The sequence below is a fragment of the Penicillium brevicompactum genome (genome assembly GCF_028827555.1).
Source record: "Penicillium brevicompactum strain IBT 35665 chromosome Unknown utg000001l_segment0_segment0, whole genome shotgun sequence".
Lineage (NCBI taxonomy): Eukaryota > Fungi > Ascomycota > Eurotiomycetes > Eurotiales > Aspergillaceae > Penicillium > Penicillium brevicompactum.
Genome location: NW_026623203.1, coordinates 557,507 through 575,261, shown reverse-complemented (window position 1 = coordinate 575,261; position 17,755 = coordinate 557,507). Strand labels below are relative to the sequence as shown.

Here is a 17,755-nt window from a genome sequence, read left to right as displayed (position 1 = left end):
AGGCTTACGCTCAGTTTGGACGTGCAGATCATCAAATCCTAGATTGGCCGCCACGGAGATCTTGTTACTGCTATCGTGGGTCAAAGCGACTAGTCCACTTCTTGGAGCCTACTGTTGGGCAGAAAAGACGGCGGCTCTGAGCTGTGTAGATTTGTCATTCGGTGTTCTAGGAAGATAAAAGTTAACATTAGAAGCAATATTCAATTTAGGCTAGACGGGAAATCCAGGAAACTCTGGCATCCAATAAGACGGGGCCCGTGCCCAGTCTCGTCTGCCGCTTTCCCCGCCCCTTTCTGTCTTTCTGGTTTACCCTGGCAATAAAACCAGTTGGGAACAATCAAAACAAATCAATATTATGCTTAGGCCGTCTGAGTCTAAACTCCAACATGCCGTGTCGGTACTTCTGCGCTATGCACACACGTGATGGCCGCCCTTGTTTGTAAAAAATCTAGATATTGCGAGTAGGGCGTTGCAAAAGAAATCGTCATGAAGTTCACTCGGTGGCAAAGAACCATGCGCCGTCTCCAATATACCACCTATTAGAATGGCGGTGCAATTGGCGCCTAGAAACATCGTTGGGATTATCAACAGGCTGGCGTGGTGCTCTGCCGGTGCTGGTCTACGACTAAGAATTCGAGGTCCGCCAACGGTGGTGAGAATGCGAGGAAAGCCGTTGAGAAAGTACCCAAGAGCACCAATCGACTGCGTTCGCCCATAAAACAGACCTTTCGTTCTTAAAAAGCCTGCGAATCTCGAGCCCAACCTCGGTTTCAGTGACCTGAGACGTCAGTCTGCGATCAATATCCGATGAACCCTTTTCAAAAACAAATTCGCGGTCGCTCTGGCGACACCACCTCAAGCATCTACAGTCGATCCACCGACACGGCCAAAGATGCTATCCCTATGACTACCATATCAACTACCCTACAAATCAAGCCATCTCTTCCTGAGATGAATCTACTGGACCACCAAATCTCTATGGCTCGTGGGTCTACTATGGCCTTGGAAACCACACGGCCGCGACTGAGAAAATCCAAAACACAACCCCAAATGTCGATTTTGGAGTTAAAGGCCGAACGAATGCAACAATATAGTCAGCAGGGGCTTGAGAACAATTTTTATTCCAAGTGTTTTGAGAGCTTCCACCAACTCGTCAGCACCACAATGGACGCAACCCAAAGTCTTGCTCTGCAGTATCATTTCAACCCCGCAAAAAGCCCTTCTGGTGACCCGCGCCTGATTCGAGCTATTGTTTTATTGAGAGTGGCTCTTGATAAATCCCGAGCTGAGGAAACCAGTGCAGAGCAGGAGTGGAAGCAGCAGTGGAGGGTCTCTTCTGTTCGACAGTCTTCAGTTCGATGGCTTTGACACTTTGGGAGCTTTGTGTCTTTGGCCTGTCAAGACCATTTAGGATAACCGGTTGAGCTGGATTTAAAACAAAGGCCGTGGGGTGACTTTGAATACTAGACGAGGTTTGATCTGTGGCTTGAGGTTTTTCTGCAACAATTGAATCGCATATCAGAATCCGTGCTATGTATTTTTAGGGATCCGAAAGGAATATGATTATTCATGAATATTCATGAATATTTGCGAATATGAATAATATGAATTGAATCATATGAATATGAATAAGCCCTTTATTCATATTCGCAATATTCATGAATATATGATTAATTCATATTTATTCATATAATAAAATACCATACATTACCATTCGTTTCATTACATTCGAATACATCAATCATGCTCAGACACTTTATTCCATAGCGAATTATGTGCCTGTCTTTAATATCGAAGTACTGAAAATTACATGCATGCACCGGTGGAGATTTATGTCTGAGACTTTCCTCTCAATAGTATTAGCCATCGCATAGTCTCCGCGTTCAGACGGTGCCTTCGGAGGCCCAAGACATCTCGAGCATTGCTGAACTCGCGCTCAATCCCGATTTCTGCTGAAGGGATGGGTAGGTAATCGTGAGCGGCTTTTGCTATGAGTGGAAAATTAAAGGCGTTTGCCTTCTACTATTTTAGGACCTATTCTGCGTCTGTATCGCCGATCATGTGGTGGGACCAGTTGACCGGCGGGGAATCTAAATACTTGTCAATATCCGACAAAGATGTCTCTTTGGATGGCTGGACTTTGCGCAGAGTTCTCTACATTGTTTCCGATATCCTTGCTGGACGTGGATGGTCAACTTCATATGACGTAAATGGCTCTGGAGGGTATTCTTTTTAAGAAATTCCCGTATTTGCGAGACGATAAGCCCTGAATCTTGCTCGCTTATTTGAGACATAATTAGAGACGATTTGATGCGCGGATCTAACACGGAAGCTATATAGTAAAGAAGGTTGTCGTCTATTTTCCTAGTAAACTTGTTTATCTTATGAATGCCTCTTTCCACTGTATTGCGAATTTCAATGTTCACGTCTTCAAAATCTCTCTCCGCATTTCGAATGTTATTTAACAAATCGTCTAAACTTCAGTAAATTGGTAGACTTTCTACAATTGTTGGGTATGTCTTTGAAATAGAGTTTGTGTGGTCCTAGAATGGCTTGAGGATCTTGGCTACTTGCTGAAGTGTCGACTACTTGTTATCGGTAAGCTGGAGGGCCTGAATTTCTGGATGTATCCGCACAAACTGTCCTAGCTCAGTTTGTAGCTGAAGGGTATCTTGAATCATGATATATGTTGAGTTCTATTGGGTGTCAACATCATAACTGACTTGTTTTTTAGGTGATACTTCTTTCTAATCCCGGTGGCGCTGTGGGTTACGGGCGATCTATAGCGTCAGAAGTTGTATTTTTATGATTGCTTCTTTTGTGCTGTGAATGGAGTTGAATGCTGGGTTAGTATGAATGGCTATGTCGTCTAGGATCGCCTTTGCTTCTTGAGCCGAACTAGCTCTTAAAGAAGCTAACATATCTTTGTAAATTAGATTGAGGATATGGGCAAGGTAAGGAATGAAGCTTGGTTGTCTGCGGAATTGTATTAGAGGCCTAATGCGAAAGTGGTTATCGTTATTATTATACTTCTTGAGGAGCTGGTTATACAGGCTATCACAGAGCGTCCCATTATTACCTGCATTGTCTTCTATGATAGTTAGGAGCTTTGGTGTGATGTCTAATTCGGCGAGTATCTTTAATACAATTTCTGCTAGATTCTCTCCAGAATGTGGCCTATTGATCTTGGTGAACTTGAGAAGCTCATCTCGCTTTTTAAAATCGGGGGTGATCCAATAGCTAAAGATACCTATTATCGCAATCTGATTTTCCGATGTCTAAACGTTAAGAGATAAAGCGAGTGTGCGGCTACTCCTGGTAAGCTCCTCTTTTACTGAAGCCCTACTTGAATGGAATTCTTCTTTGATTCGGTTAAAAAGAGTATTAGCAGTCTTGATGGGTAAAGAAGCCCCCGTTGTTTTAATAAGTGCCTTGAAAGCTGGATGCTCTACTACTGTAAAAGGCTGTCTTGTTTAAATGACTTATCGGACTAGTATTTCTTCAACGCCAACCTTCTTTCTCAGCGACTCCAAGAACTGGTTGAGATTTCCTTCGACCGCGGGTAAGAAGATGGAGTCAGCTCTAGACTTGATACGATGCTTTTTCTAGAGATGCACCAATAAATTTGAAGTGGAATTATAGCGTGACGAATCTCTAGAGGACTAGCTGCAATATTTGCAAATCAGTAGTCGGTCTTTTTTTAGTGGGCCACCCTGCTGACACTAAGTGCTATCTAGATCTGTGGTCTAAAAGTGCTTAATAGTCCAACTAGAATACGACTTGGTTTTTTGTTTTTTATGTGGGTGCGGACTACTAGTATTGCTCCTGCTTTCTGAAAATGTAGGATCAAACGGGGAGGGGGAAGAGCTAAGCAAAGAATAAGACTGTTTCGTCTGAGGCGTGTCTTCGGTGTTCCTAGGTGGGGAAGGCTTAGGAGAGTAAGGGCGTCCTGTTTTAAAGGTGGATTCCTTAAACTGCTCTGAAGGTGATGAAACCAGGCTATTGTGTAGAGTATTATAGTCTCGATGTGGAAGACCACGCGTTCTTTGTATGGACGGATTAGGTATAAATACCATGTTACTGTTTCCTGGTATTAGTATATTAAAATGGTATCGACGGTGATGCATTATATACCTTGAGCTACCTGGGCTGGGGTTAGAAACTGATAGGGGATTTGAGGATAGGATGATGGTTGATAAGCCTAGTCATGTTCACGCTTTATATGCCCTTGTTGACGTGGAAAGTTGATAGATCTCTTTTCTGTTTTCTGCAACGCGATATTGACGATTCTAAATGTAAATAAATGCAGCCAGGGTCATTGGAGGCTCTGGGTCGTGGAGTAAACGCGTTTTTACGTGCTATTTCTCAAAGCTACTTTGTGTACCAAGTTTGGAGTGTATTGGAATAAAATCAGGGAACTGAGAAGAGCTATTCGTTTAATTGCCTAAGATGATTTGCAACTAGGTTGACAGATATATATAATATTAACGGATCTTCGTGGCCGGTGTCAAGTTTCTATGGACAGACCCACGTGAACGAGTATCATGTCTCAAAAAGATCCACTATGGTATATCAAGCTGGTCAACTCTACATAGGTAGGTTGTACCTCCCAGCATATATTCGCAATGGAAATTCATAGCTTAGCTTTGCTGATGAAGTGATGGTATTGTGAAATCGACCACTAAGCGCATTTCGGTAATACGATAACCGCTGTACCGGACAAAGTATTAATGCGGAGGAATTTCATAATATGAATAATATGAATGCGAATATGAATAATGCGTTTATTCGCGCGAATAAAAAATTCATATATTCATATTCGCGGACTGCGAATATGATTATGTTGTATATTCGCATTCCTTTATTCCTTTCGGAACCCTATGTATTTTTCATATTAGCCACAGCAGAGGGGCCGTGCATTTCACCATGCGCTTCGCGTTGTAGGGATAAACCGACGAGCTTTAGGAGCTTTTGAACTCCGCGCGTAAAAACCGTTTCACTTTGGAGACAAAATCGTCTTCAATGCTCTGAAGCACTCTCTTGACCGCTTCCGGAAGCAAGATGATCCGCCGATCCAGATGCTGGGGGCGGCATTCACATAAAGAAATCTTTAGGAGAGCTTTTTGCTTTAGCTGGGCTGTCAGCTGGTCGAACTCTGACAGCGCTGTCTTCACGAACTCTTGAATGCGACAAAGACTTTTGGTCTCTTTGAAGCCAGCGATGCATTTCGAAAATTCAATGGCCCCGCGAAGCATCTTAAGGAGATTTTTCCGATCGTGTGGAATGCGGTGCACAGCTGCGTGGCGAATACTGGTAATCACGCGATGCCATCCTGTCAACGCGGTCAGAGTCAACTGAAAACATTCGTCCTTGACTTTGTTTCGATGAGCTTTCAAGAATCGAAAGAACTTGTGTAACTCTAAAGCTTCTGGGCACGTCCATCCGGCCGCGAGAGAGTCCGACAGAAGCCATTGCCGAAGGAAGCGGAAGGCATGATTTTCGAGTTGACGTTGTATGACCTGCAGGATATGGTGTTGAGCGCGAAACGAAAAGTAGTCAGCCGAAAATCCGGGCGATGAGCTTATGATCTCCATCACTCCTATCCAATATGGTTAGCTAATACACATCCACTGCAGTTGTCAATACCTAGGTGTCCGACATACCCTCATTTAGCAAATCATTCTGGGCCATAGAGGTGATTGGAGCTGTGAATTTCAGCTCTTTGGTGTTGTCAAACAAAGTTGGAAGTCAGTGAAACGACATCGAGCCAGCGAGCTGACAAGATTTCCTACATATACACCGTTGTATGCATGTGAGGAATTTGTCGAATGAGCCAGACGTAAAATTGAGGTGACTGTGTCAGTAGGTCGCATATCCTCATGTTTTTGGTGATAGCATCATATTGCTGCGGGCTCATCAATTTAAATTGTGACTTCACAGCGGTCGGTAGCTCTCTCATACCGGTAATACCATTTTATTTGTTTCTTTGGATTACCAAGGAGGGGCCGGATATATAACGGCGGATTTTTCTCTTCTTTGCTTTGCGGTGCTTTCGACTTTTCTGTATAAACAAGATGATTGCGCTGGGGATCTTCATCCTGAGCGTCCTGCTGGTCACGATTCCAGTGGTATGGCCCTTGCTTCGTCCGAGTTCGAGACATGCTAAAACTTTACTAGACTTCCAGGCCCTTAAAGGCAATCATGTTCACATCAGAGCCGGAAGTAAGGGATGCTGTTCATACAGCACGGTATCGCGAGGACTTGCGCTGATAGTTCTTTTGCAACGCAGACACCTGTCCCACTACGCGCTCACAGCGTGAGACGAAACAACGATCTGTCTAGTGACCCCATCAGTGAGTGTTTTAACCCTTTGAGAAACGGTCTGTCTGCTTATGCCATGTTCCAGTTGTTCTCGATTCAAGCGCACAACACGGTCGACTCCACCGGCATCGCCGGAGGCACGTTACTGGTAGATAGCGTCGGAGACGGATGCGGGACAAGGTTATTCCGCTGGCTCATTAGCCACTGGGCTACCCACACAACGTGACCCACGGTCGCACGAGCGACCTTCCCCTTTAAATTAGTGAAAACTGTTGTTGTTCAGAGGTATGAAATGACTTGTTATTTCAGAGGAATACATGAGCCTATATATACAACAATGAGCCAAGTTGATTGGAAATCAACTTGGTCGTCTGTATAGACACTTCGGAGCTAATTCCGACGGTGCGGCTTGGTTCCTGATCTGCACCAGCCTCATATCACAACATTCCCCCTCAGGATCGCTTTGCTGGCAAGGCGATACTGGATTAACGCTGTGTAGGCAAGCCTCGGTAAAACCACTCAAAAACCTTCGTGGGAAAATAAAGTGGAAAGAGCGCCTGCGCTGTCACGTTTGTTGCCTCCGAGTCTCCAAGGCTTCGATTCCTAGAAGACTACAGAACTTGGCAAAAGCCGTAGGTCCCAACGGCTTGGTGAGACCGTCAGCGGCCTGTTCCTGAGTAGGAACATATTGAAGACCAATCTCGCCAGCATTCAGCACTGCTCGCTGATAATGGAATTTCACGTTGAAATGTTTGGTCCGTTTGTGGAACTCGGGATTGCGCGAGAGGGCAATAGCGGACTGGTTGTCAGCCATGATGTTGGTGACCGGGGACCGATACATTTGCGTTTCTGCTAGGAAGGTGCGGAGCCACTGCAGATGTAGAAGGGCATTGTATTGTCCAATGTACTCGGCATGAGTCGTCGACGTGGCCACTTCCCCCTGTCTCTTGGACGACCAGGAGACTGGTGCGCCTGCAAGTTGGAACACATAGCCAGACGTGGAGTATGCCCCATCAGTGACGACGGAGCCACCGAAGTCGGCATCTGTGTATCCGATCAACTGACCACTGCGGTATGTAATGCGATGGCATTGCGTGGCTTTGACATAGCGAAGCAATCGCTGCAGGGCAACCTGATGGTGCGATTGCGGCTGAGACGTGAAGCGACTCAACGTACCCAGCGCGAACGCAATGTCCGGCCGCGTTCCGACCATCAGATACATCAATGAACCGATGGCGGTTGCGTATCGTGCTTTTGTTTCCTCATCCGGAGGTTCTTCGTCTGGACGGCGATTCAAGTCTTGCTTGGGATTCATAGGGGTAGATTTCGCCTGGCAGGTTTCCATGCCAAAGTCGGAAAGAACCTTTTGGATGTACTGTTGTTGGTGAATGGAAACGGCTCCGTCGGCATGGTAGTCTAATTGGATCCCGAGGAACGAACGTGGAGTTCCAAGGTCGTTCAATCGGAATTCTTTTTCCAGTGCTCGTTGCACTTGGTCTATCTCGTGCGAGGTTGATGCAGCAACGAGAAAGTCATCGACGTAGACGCAGATCACGCAAGTGGATTTATAGAACACGCAGTTGTCCGATTGTGCCATGGTGAAGCCATGAGCGGCCAGAACGCGGTGGACGCATTGGTACCAAATCCGCGGGGCCTGCTTGAGTCCATACAAGGAACGACGAAGCCGGCAAACGTATCCCGGTTCTTCGAAGCCTTCAGGCAACTCCATGTAGATGGAAGAGTCAACGTCACCATGTAAGAATGCAGTGACCGCATCAAATTGGTGAAGCTTCCATCCTCGTAACACGGCGCTGGCGATGATGCAGCGAACCGAGTCCATCCGTGACACCGCAGCAAATGTTTCATGGTAGTCGATGCCGTGCTTCTGCCGGTAGCCTTTGATGACCAGTCGCGCTTTGCGCGTTCCGTTGGCTTTGGTCTTAAAGACCCATTTGCAGCCAATCACATGATCTCCGGCGGGTACGTCTGTTCGCCGAACCTTTTCCCATGTTCCGTGTTCGAGAAGAGACGAATATTCTTTCTGGATGGCTGCCCACCATTCCAGTTGATTCGGGCACGACACGGCCTCGTGGAAAGTCGACGGATCGACTGTGCGCGCAGATTTGGGATTCAGTGCGCCTGCGGTGTACACCTTGCCAAGTGATTCCAGCAAGCGCCGTGAGGGTCTTCTTCTGCGGCCATAGATGGAATAGCCGAGGTCCTGTGTGGACTCTGCTTCCTGTTCGATTGGATTGACCGGTGGAAGTGTTTCCACATGCTGAGATGGCGTTTTCAGTCGTTCAGCCAAGTCTGGAGGCGATGCTGGTGGCGTAGGCAGTGCGCTAGATGGAGGTGGCACCACTGGTGAAAAGACAGGTGATGGAGGAGCGTTGTCCGGGAGGTCGTTGCCTGTTTCCCCCTCGATGAGTGGCGCCACTGGGGTCCTCTCATCGAACTCGACATCACGGGAAAATACTGTCTTGCCTGAATGAATCTCATACAGCTTGTACTGGTTCGGTTCATAGTAACCTAGCAATCGGCACTCGGAGGATCTGGGTCCGAGTTTTGCTCGTTGCTCTTTCGGGATCAACACCCATGCGCGGGAGCCAATCCGTCGCAGATGCAACAGCGAGGGCGGCTTCTCGTAGATGATTTCGTACGGGGTCTTCTTCTGCAAAATTGATGCTGGCGCGCGCAGCTTCAAATAGACCACCGTGTCCACAAGCTCGGTCCACCAGGAAGGAGGAAGGTTCGCATCAGACAGGAGCGTGTTGATCCGCTCCCGGATAGTGCGATTCGTGCGTTCGGCCAGTCCATTCTGCCCTTTGCAGTATGGCGGCGAGGTGTCAAACTCAACTCCCTGGGTCTCGAGGTGTGTTCCGATCGGCAGGTATTCTCTCCCATTGTCGGTGAGGAACCTCTTGATCTGGGCGCCGAACTGTCGGTGCACCCAGGCCTCAAATTGTCGGAACTTCTGGAGCGCTTCATGCTTCCATCTCATGGCATATGCCCACGAGCCACGAGAATAATCGTCAGTAAAGGTGATCACGTACCTGGAGCCATCTTTGGCGATCGGCATCTCCATGATGTCCGAATGGATCATTTCAAAGATTCTCGTTGAATGCAGACGTGGCCGTCTTGCACGGGAGTTCCTCTTCTGATGCTGCTTACCCGACATACACGCTGGGCACTGCGGCGTTGCCAGCAGCTGCGCCTGCGTTAGCGGTCGGTACGGAGTGCCGGTCTGCCGGAGGACCACCCTCAAGTCTCCCCGGTTCAGATGTCCCATCCGAGCGTGCCACATCGCTTCGGATGCCTGGTCCACTCCTTTGCACGCATCTTCTTCGAGTATCACAGCTTCACCACCGAGTTCAGAGGTTGACGTTGCGCATTCTGCGTCACTTGACTCCTGAGGGTCGTCGACGTCCATGGCCACCGCCTGCGGTTCCAGGGAATCTGCATGGCCACGGGTCGCCGGCGCCCTCGCCAGTTGGACTCGCTCTCGAGATCTTCTGCTCACATGGCACCGCAGGATCAACAGATCCTCCTCCGCATGGTAGGCAGTCCCCACGGTCCGTCCTCGGCGTTGCACAAAGACGTTCTGCGGGTGCGCCACCACCGAGTAGCGGTCTCGCAACAGCTTCGGCACGCTGATCAGGTTCATCCCGACGCGTGGCGCGAAGTATACATTCTTTAACACCAGGGGTTGGTTGAACTTCCCCCGGAGCGTGAGCTTCACCGTACCAATCCCTTCGGCTTCCACTGGATCGCCCGCCGTGTCCAACATCTCGCGGTGGGGCCGTAGACTGCTGGAGCAGCTCCGGTCCCAGCAGATGTGGCTGGTGGCGGCCGAGTCCAGGATCCACCGGGGTTGCGGTGCGTGGGTATAGAGGGTCGTCACCCTCGCCCTCACGATATTGATCCTCGGTCTCTTGGAAGTCGGCGGGCCCTGCCGATCTTCTCTCTGGCTTGACGGTATATTTTGCATGTTGTTTCTTGGTGAGCCGGAAGCACTCCGTTCAGCCTTCAGGGCATGGTCCCTAGGCAGGTGAATTTCGCGCTGTTTCTTCCAGCACTCCGCGACCACATGGCCGCGCTTCCTGCAGTAGGTACATTTCTTGGGATTTCTCTGCACTGCATTTATTGACGGTCCTGGGACTCCCTGTGGGGGCACGGGAGACTCCTTTCGTCGGACCGTCTGCTCGGCGTTGGACAGCCGATTTCCGATCGTGGTCGGGTTGACCGGATCCTTGTCATTCTGGATCGCATCCACAACCAGGATGTATTCCGGTCCGATCTGCGTAAGCAGTATCGCAATATGAGTCTTGTCACCGATTGATCCTGGAGCAATGGCATTCAATCGATGTACAAGTAGCCGTACGCGATCAACAAAATCACGCGCACTGGCACATCGTTCGCCGGTTGTCTCACGAAGTTGAGCAAATAGTTCGCAGAAAGTGGCGAGTTCCATCCGCCGGTACCGTTCTTCAAGTTCATTCCAGAGGTCACGAGACGTCTCGAGTCCCGCGACATGAATGCTGATGTGGGGGGACAGGTACCGGAAGATGGTGTGGTAGGCCTCGGCTTCGCGGCGCGACCATTCACGGTGGCGCTCGAATGCCTGGACCTCCACTTCGAGGCGCGCTTCCATGGCTCGCTGCCTCACCGCCCCATTGAGGTGGGGCTCCACCAAGGGGTGGATGTCCGCCGTAATAGGTTTGGCGTACTTGAATAGACAGTCGGGACGCTGAAGGTCGCCCGACACTACATCCCAGACCTGCCTGGCTTTCAGGTAGGAGGTCATGAGACGTTTCCAGGTCGCGAAGTTATCGCTTCCTGTCAGAGGTTCGATGGCCGTGACAGCTCGGTCAGGCGAGTCATGGACCAGAGCAGACATAGTGATGACTGCTAAAGCGGGGTAGATATATAATCAAGATTGACAAGTTGATTCTCAGATGAGTAGAGACGGCACCCGAGATTTTGCTCTCGGGCTCATAACCTGTTGTTGTTCAGAGGTATGAAATGACTTGTTATTTCAGAGGAATACATGAGCCTATATATACAACAATGAGCCAAGTTGATTGGAAATCAACTTGGTCGTCTGTATAGACACTTCGGAGCTAATTCCGACGGTGCGGCTTGGTTCCTGATCTGCACCAGCCTCATATCACAACAAAAACCATTCGATTTTGTCCACTATCAAAAGTACAATAAGAACATATGTTTAGCTATTGAACACGTGTAGGGCATTTAGAACATGTCTAACCTTTTATTTCACAGCTAGATAATGTTACCTGCCGCCGAACTAAGGGCATAGAAGGTAAAGTAGGCTGAGCAACCGGTTTTGCCGGTACCCATGGTGAATATATTCTTTGCTTTGATTCCTCATCGTCGAGAATCATATCATCTCCACCACCCTCTATTGTAAACCTAGACTCTCGCAATAAGCCGGTTGGGCCTAAACTTCGAGCCCACGGCCCATTGGTGGGGGCCATACACCCCATTAACTAGTGTCAACAAAAGAGGGTCGCCATTTTACTAGTGCGCCCGAGGAATATTCAGCACCCCCTCTGCCTGACGATCGTAAGGCTCTCAACGACCTTACTAAGCTCATCCCCTATTTATTCTGCACTTTCTATAGTATATAGAAAACACACTCTCAAGTACTCAATTGGCTATGCCCGTACTAGTCCGTACTGTAACGACCACGTTCCGACAGTTATGAGCCCGATTAGCCCGTGGTAAACACAATATCGACCGATATTTACCACCCTGCAGCTATACATAGCCGAACGTCCTTGTCAACATACAGTCCCTTCAAACCGGACGCGAGATGTCACTTCCATATCAAGACCTCGAGGCCCTGGACACTGGATCCAGCCCCAGCGCCTCTGGAGGCATCATTCTAGGCTCTTCCGACCAATGGAGGACCTGGTATAGCACCATCAAGGTCACCGCTAAGAGCCTTGGTGTGTGGAAGTATCTGGATCCAGATGCTTCTAATCCAGAGAAGATCCCCGAGGAGCCCCGAGAAACACAGCCTGGCGACGCCCAGGAGGGAGCTCAGGAAATAATAGACCTGACAGATGATAATTACAAGGTCTTTCAGCGCCTGCTTGCCCATCAAGATCGTCAAACCCTTCAGTTCAGGTGGACACAACGAAATTTGGACCGAGTTGGCCAGCAAATCCGACGGACTGTTGCTACCAGCCACCAACACCTCATCGCCGATATCGAGAATCCCCGAACACTCCTTCAAGCCCTTAAGGACCGTTTCTCCCCTTCGGAAATAGAACGCATGCTGGAATTGCGGGTGAGGTGGCTCAACAAGGCAAGGTCGTCTCCAAAGGACTCGCAGGTGGATGCATGGCTCACGGAATGGGAAAATCTATACACAGAAGCCGTCGGCGCTCAAGTCCCTGATACCACCAATTCTCGTGTGGCAGTATATGACTTCCTCTGCGCCGCCCGTCCGCTAGATGAGAATTTCTATTTCTATACCTACCAAAAAGTCTTCAAGGAGACGAAGGAGGATAATGTTGTCTCATTCACCAGCGTGATCAACGCTTTCCGCCAGCTCCGCGCGACGTCGCAGAAGAAAAGGAGTGGAAAAGGATCCGCAGTGGGGTTCGCCACCTTGGATGGCCAGAAGGAAGCTGGATCAACACCAGCGCAGTCAGCCCGGCAGAAATCTTCCAGACAGCTCCCGGACTGTGTCTGTGGGCAGAAGCACTTTTTCCAGTCATGTCCATACCTAGTTGTATCCGCACGGCCATCTGGATGGAAACCAGATCCTGCTATCGAAAGGAAGATCCCAGAAACCATCGGAAAGCTTAGTCCGTTCGCCAAAGCAAAGGCGGAAAAGCTCTACAAAGAGGTGTATTCGAAGAACAGCGTGAACTTTGCCAACATGGATTCGGACAATGACACCGGACTCGGTTTTTTCACGTATGATGTTACTCAGCAGTCCGACCGTGCGAGTGAGGATACGCTCAAGCAGAACATTCCTCGGCCAGTCCCCTACGCTTTCTTCACGCATAACGCCGAGAATCCACTCAAAAGCGCCTGGCTAATTGACTCCGCAGCCAACCGTCATGTGACCAATAACCGCGAAGCTTTTATCTCATTCAAAGAGATTAGCGCAAACATCCAGGTTGGAGACACCGAGACAGGCGTTTACGGAGTAGGAACAGTAAAAATCTGGGGCAGAAACCCAGAAACGGACCGTCAAGTCCCACTGACGGTCGAAAACGTTCGTTATTCACCAGGATTTCACACCAGCTTGTTATCCGTGGGCTTGATGAAGAAGAAAGGCGTACTTTGGGATACACAAAAGGAGGCTATCGGGACCGTATCTGGAAGACTGGTAGCCAGAGTAAAGGAATGGGACGGGCTATTCATGCTAGATCAGGCTCAATTCTCATCGCCAGCAGCATTTAGCACCCACCCACGGCGCTCGGCCTTATCTCTCACATCCAAAGCCACTCCAAAACGCTGGCATCAGCGTCTGGCCCATATGTACGAGCAGAGGGTCGAAAAACTTGCTGAGATGGCGGACGGTATTGAGCTCACAGCGGAGACGCGCACGGAAGAGGACCCCGAGCATTGCGAGACGTGCCAACTGACAAAAGCTACTCGTCAAGTCTCCCGACGAGCCCAAGCACCGGTATATGGGGCTCTTGGACGAGTTCATTTCGATCTCATGCAAATCAAGGAAGGGTTCAATGGTGATCTATGGATCACTCACTTCTATCTTGATGGTATCCGGTATCATCATGTGGAAACGCACCCAAAGAAGAACGGCTGCCAGGATGCAGTACGGAGATTCGTTGCCACCCTTCGTAACTGGTTCAACCTTCCAATCCGGGTTTTCCACTATGACAACGAACGTTCAGCGGGTAATACCGTACGGCAGTACCTCGAAGACTGTGGATTTGTAGTCATACACAGTCTGGTAGGCACACCCGAGATGAATAGCTACGCGGAGCGATCTGGGGGGGGTGATCATCTTAGCCTCACGGTCACTGCTTCACGACTCCCACCTTCCGCGGTCCCTCTGGCCCGAAGCTGTACACGCAGCGGTATATATCCTCAACAGATCGCCCACGAGGCTACCGGATGGACGCTGGATCATTCCGCAGCAGGAGTTCCACCGCCTAGGGACAGGCATCCAAATCCCTATCAACCTCTCTAATCTTCGTATCTATGGTTGCCGTACGTACGTACGCATCCAGGGCATTCCTCAGTCCGATAAAATGCGCCCACGAGCTGAGATTGGCTATCTCACTGGCTATAAAACCACGAATGTCTGGCGTGTGTGGTTCCCTAGGCTTCACATGGTAAAGCTTGTACGGGACGCTAAATTCGATGAGAATGTTAGCTTCAAACATCACAAACACACCCGACAACCAGCTCCCGAGCTCGTTCCAGAAGCCACAGAAGTCGTACAAGAAGATGAGCTAGACATCGAGCTCGAACAGGCTCTTCAACGACTCTCGGCCCAGTCACAAGACATTGCGACATCTCAAACCCAGGCTGCACCATCTCCGCTCTCAGACATCCAGCGGGCCGCAACCCCGCAGGAAAGCATCGAGAAGGAGCCGCATCCAGCTGAATCGGAGTTCTCACCAGCTCATTCAGAGCCACCCATTCCGGTGTCACTGCCCTCGCCGCTAGCGAGGCAACTCACACCATCTTCAACACCATCTCAGATACCATCTGAACACACACATTCGCTCCCGGCAGTGCCAGAGCAGCTCATTCAAGACTCGATGCCGCCAGGTCCGGTCCGAACATCTTTAGATCCGCCAAGGCAACCACAGGCAGCTATCACAAGCAGCTTTCCAGCAGGCACACCCGGACCTTCGATGGGCTTTCAGCCACCACATCGGCGCCAAGAAGGGATATCAGAAGATAATGTCGTGGAGGGAAAACGGAAGCGAAAACCACCTTCAGACCCATACCTCGCCAGTTATTTTACGTACGATGACGAGGAAGAGCAAGAGGGGGTCTTAGCTGCCTTTGCCACTGCAATCTCTGCACCAAGGCCTGATCAGCACCGAAAGCATCGCGATGATCTGCCGCCGGAACCCCAGAACTGGAAACAAGCCGTTAGCCACACATTCAGCGAAGGTTGGTTGGCTGCAGCAGGCCTCGAGATTGAATCCTTAGGAATACGAGGCACATTCACCAATTCCCGAAGGCCCCAAGACCGCAGCGTTCAGGTGCTGCCTCTCACCTGGGTCTTCACCTACAAATTTGACTGCAATGGCTTTCTTCAGAAGCTCAAGGCTCGCATCTGTGTCCGTGGAGACCTCCAAGCCATCAATTCAGAAGAGAAACGAGCCGCAACCCTCGCAGCTCGTACAGCAAGATCTATCTTCGCCCTGGTGGCCGCATTCGACCTAGAAACAATGCAGCTCGACGCCGTGAACGCATTCCTGAACAGTACTCTCGATGAAGAGGTCTATACTCAGATGCCCGAAGGATTCACGGACAGAGAGAGCTGCTGGAAGCTGAATAAAGCCCTTTATGGATTGCGGAAGTCCCCGAGACTCTGGCAACAAGAAGCCACCCGGGTACTCGAGAAGCTGGGCTTTCAGGCCGTCCCAGAAGACCTCTGCCTCTTCACCCGCAGCGGCATCATAGTCTTCTTCTATGTAGACGACATCGTCATCGTCTACCATCGTTCGAAATCTAGCGAGGCCAGTCAGCTCCGCACGCAGCTCCAGAAGCACTGGGAGCTTCGCGATATGGGAGAAGCCACCTGGTTTCTTGGGATTCGAATCCTGCGCGACCGGCAAAATCATAAGCTTTGGCTCTGCCAAGACTCCTACTTCTCATCGGTAGCTGCACGCTATCATCTTTCCAGTGGTCGGAAATATCTCTCACCACTGCCCGTGGAACGTATGGCTTCGTTCACAGGCCAAGCTACAGCCTCACAGATCCACGAATATCAGCAAAAGGTTGGATCCGCTCTATACGGGACCATCATCACCCGTCCAGATGCTGCGAAGTCTGCCAGCCACTTGGCCGAATTCCTCACTAATCCCGGACCTCAACACCTTGAAGCAGCCGACCGGCTCATCCGTTACCTCGACTCCACTCGTTACTTCGCCCGCGAGTACCATCCAATGCATGACCTCGAGCCTGCCCTTCAATTCGCTAGCGACGCATCGTTCGGCGACCATAAGGACCGCAAGAGCTCGGAAGGATACCTCTGCAAGCTGTTCGGCGGGGCAGTCGACTGGAAAGCTGGAAAGCAAAAGACCGTGACAACTTCTACCACAGAAGCAGAGCTGCTAGCCCTATCCGAGGCAGCGAAATCAGCTCTTTGGTGGAAACGTCTACTCGCCGCGGTCAACCTCGAATACCAGAACTCAGAAGCGATGGAAATTCAGTGCGATAACACCCAGACCGTCGGCCTTCTCACCAAGGAGACGCCTCAACTCAGTACTAAGCTTCGCCACGTTGATATTCACAATCACTGGCTTCGGCAGGCCGTCCAAGCCGGAGAAATCGCTATCCGCTGGGTTCCCACCAAAGATATGGCCGCGGATGGACTCACGAAGCTCTTACCTGCTCAAAATCACAGCAGTTTCATGCGCGCTCTCGGACTCACGAACATACAGCACCTTATCAAATGAGGTGGAAGTGAGAAAAGAAGATCGCACTCAACGTCGCGTTCTCAGACATGAGCTGGCTGCTGGGGGGTGTGTCAACAAAAGAGGGTCGCCATTTTACTAGTGCGCCCGAGGAATATTCAGCACCCCCTCTGCCTGACGATCGTAAGGCTCTCAACGACCTTACTAAGCTCATCCCCTATTTATTCTGCACTTTCTATAGTATATAGAAAACACACTCTCAAGTACTCAATTGGCTATGCCCGTATTAGTCCGTACTGTAACGACCACGTTCCGACAACTAGTTAAAACCCATTTCAACGCTGACAAATCGACATGTGTAATCGCTGTAACACGAACTTCAACTAGTCGTACAAAGTTCAAATTTGAAAGATAGATTTATAGTAGTGATACTATTACATGTTTCAGTTTTGAGTTGGATCCGACCGGTGGAAGTCAAGATATCGCGAAAAATGTTGATATTCATGTTTTGATCTTGGATATATATACCACCACTTTCTAGTGAACCTCTGTAATTTATAAAATTCCTAAATACACGCGTCTTTTCGCGACTTTAGACGTCATATAAAGAGTTAATAGGAACTAATTCTAAAATAACAAAATTAACTAAAAATTACCTTAGTGATAAGGTAGAAAAACGGTGGTAACTAAAACGGAAGGTAATTGATAAATCCGAAAAAGAGGGTTCAACTTTGCTTGGCACCTGAATTCTCGGCATGTTTGTACTGTTTGGGGCCCATTTGGGGCCCATCAACCCATCATCGTGACTAAGCACCCACCGACGGTCGGTC

The 17,755-nt window shown here is 49.5% G+C and overlaps 1 protein-coding gene across 1 annotated transcript; it reads left to right on the top strand.

The window, feature by feature from the left end:
- Nucleotides 1-12,154: 12,154 nt before the first annotated feature.
- N7506_000124 (uncharacterized protein) lies at nt 12,155-16,967 on the top strand (the record flags this gene model as incomplete). Its single annotated transcript, XM_056949420.1, has 2 exons — nt 12,155-14,467; nt 14,556-16,967. 2 exons carry the CDS (start codon nt 12,155-12,157, stop codon nt 16,965-16,967), a joined length of 4,725 nt encoding a protein of 1,574 aa, XP_056815335.1.
- Between the last annotated feature and the right edge of the window lie 788 nt (nt 16,968-17,755).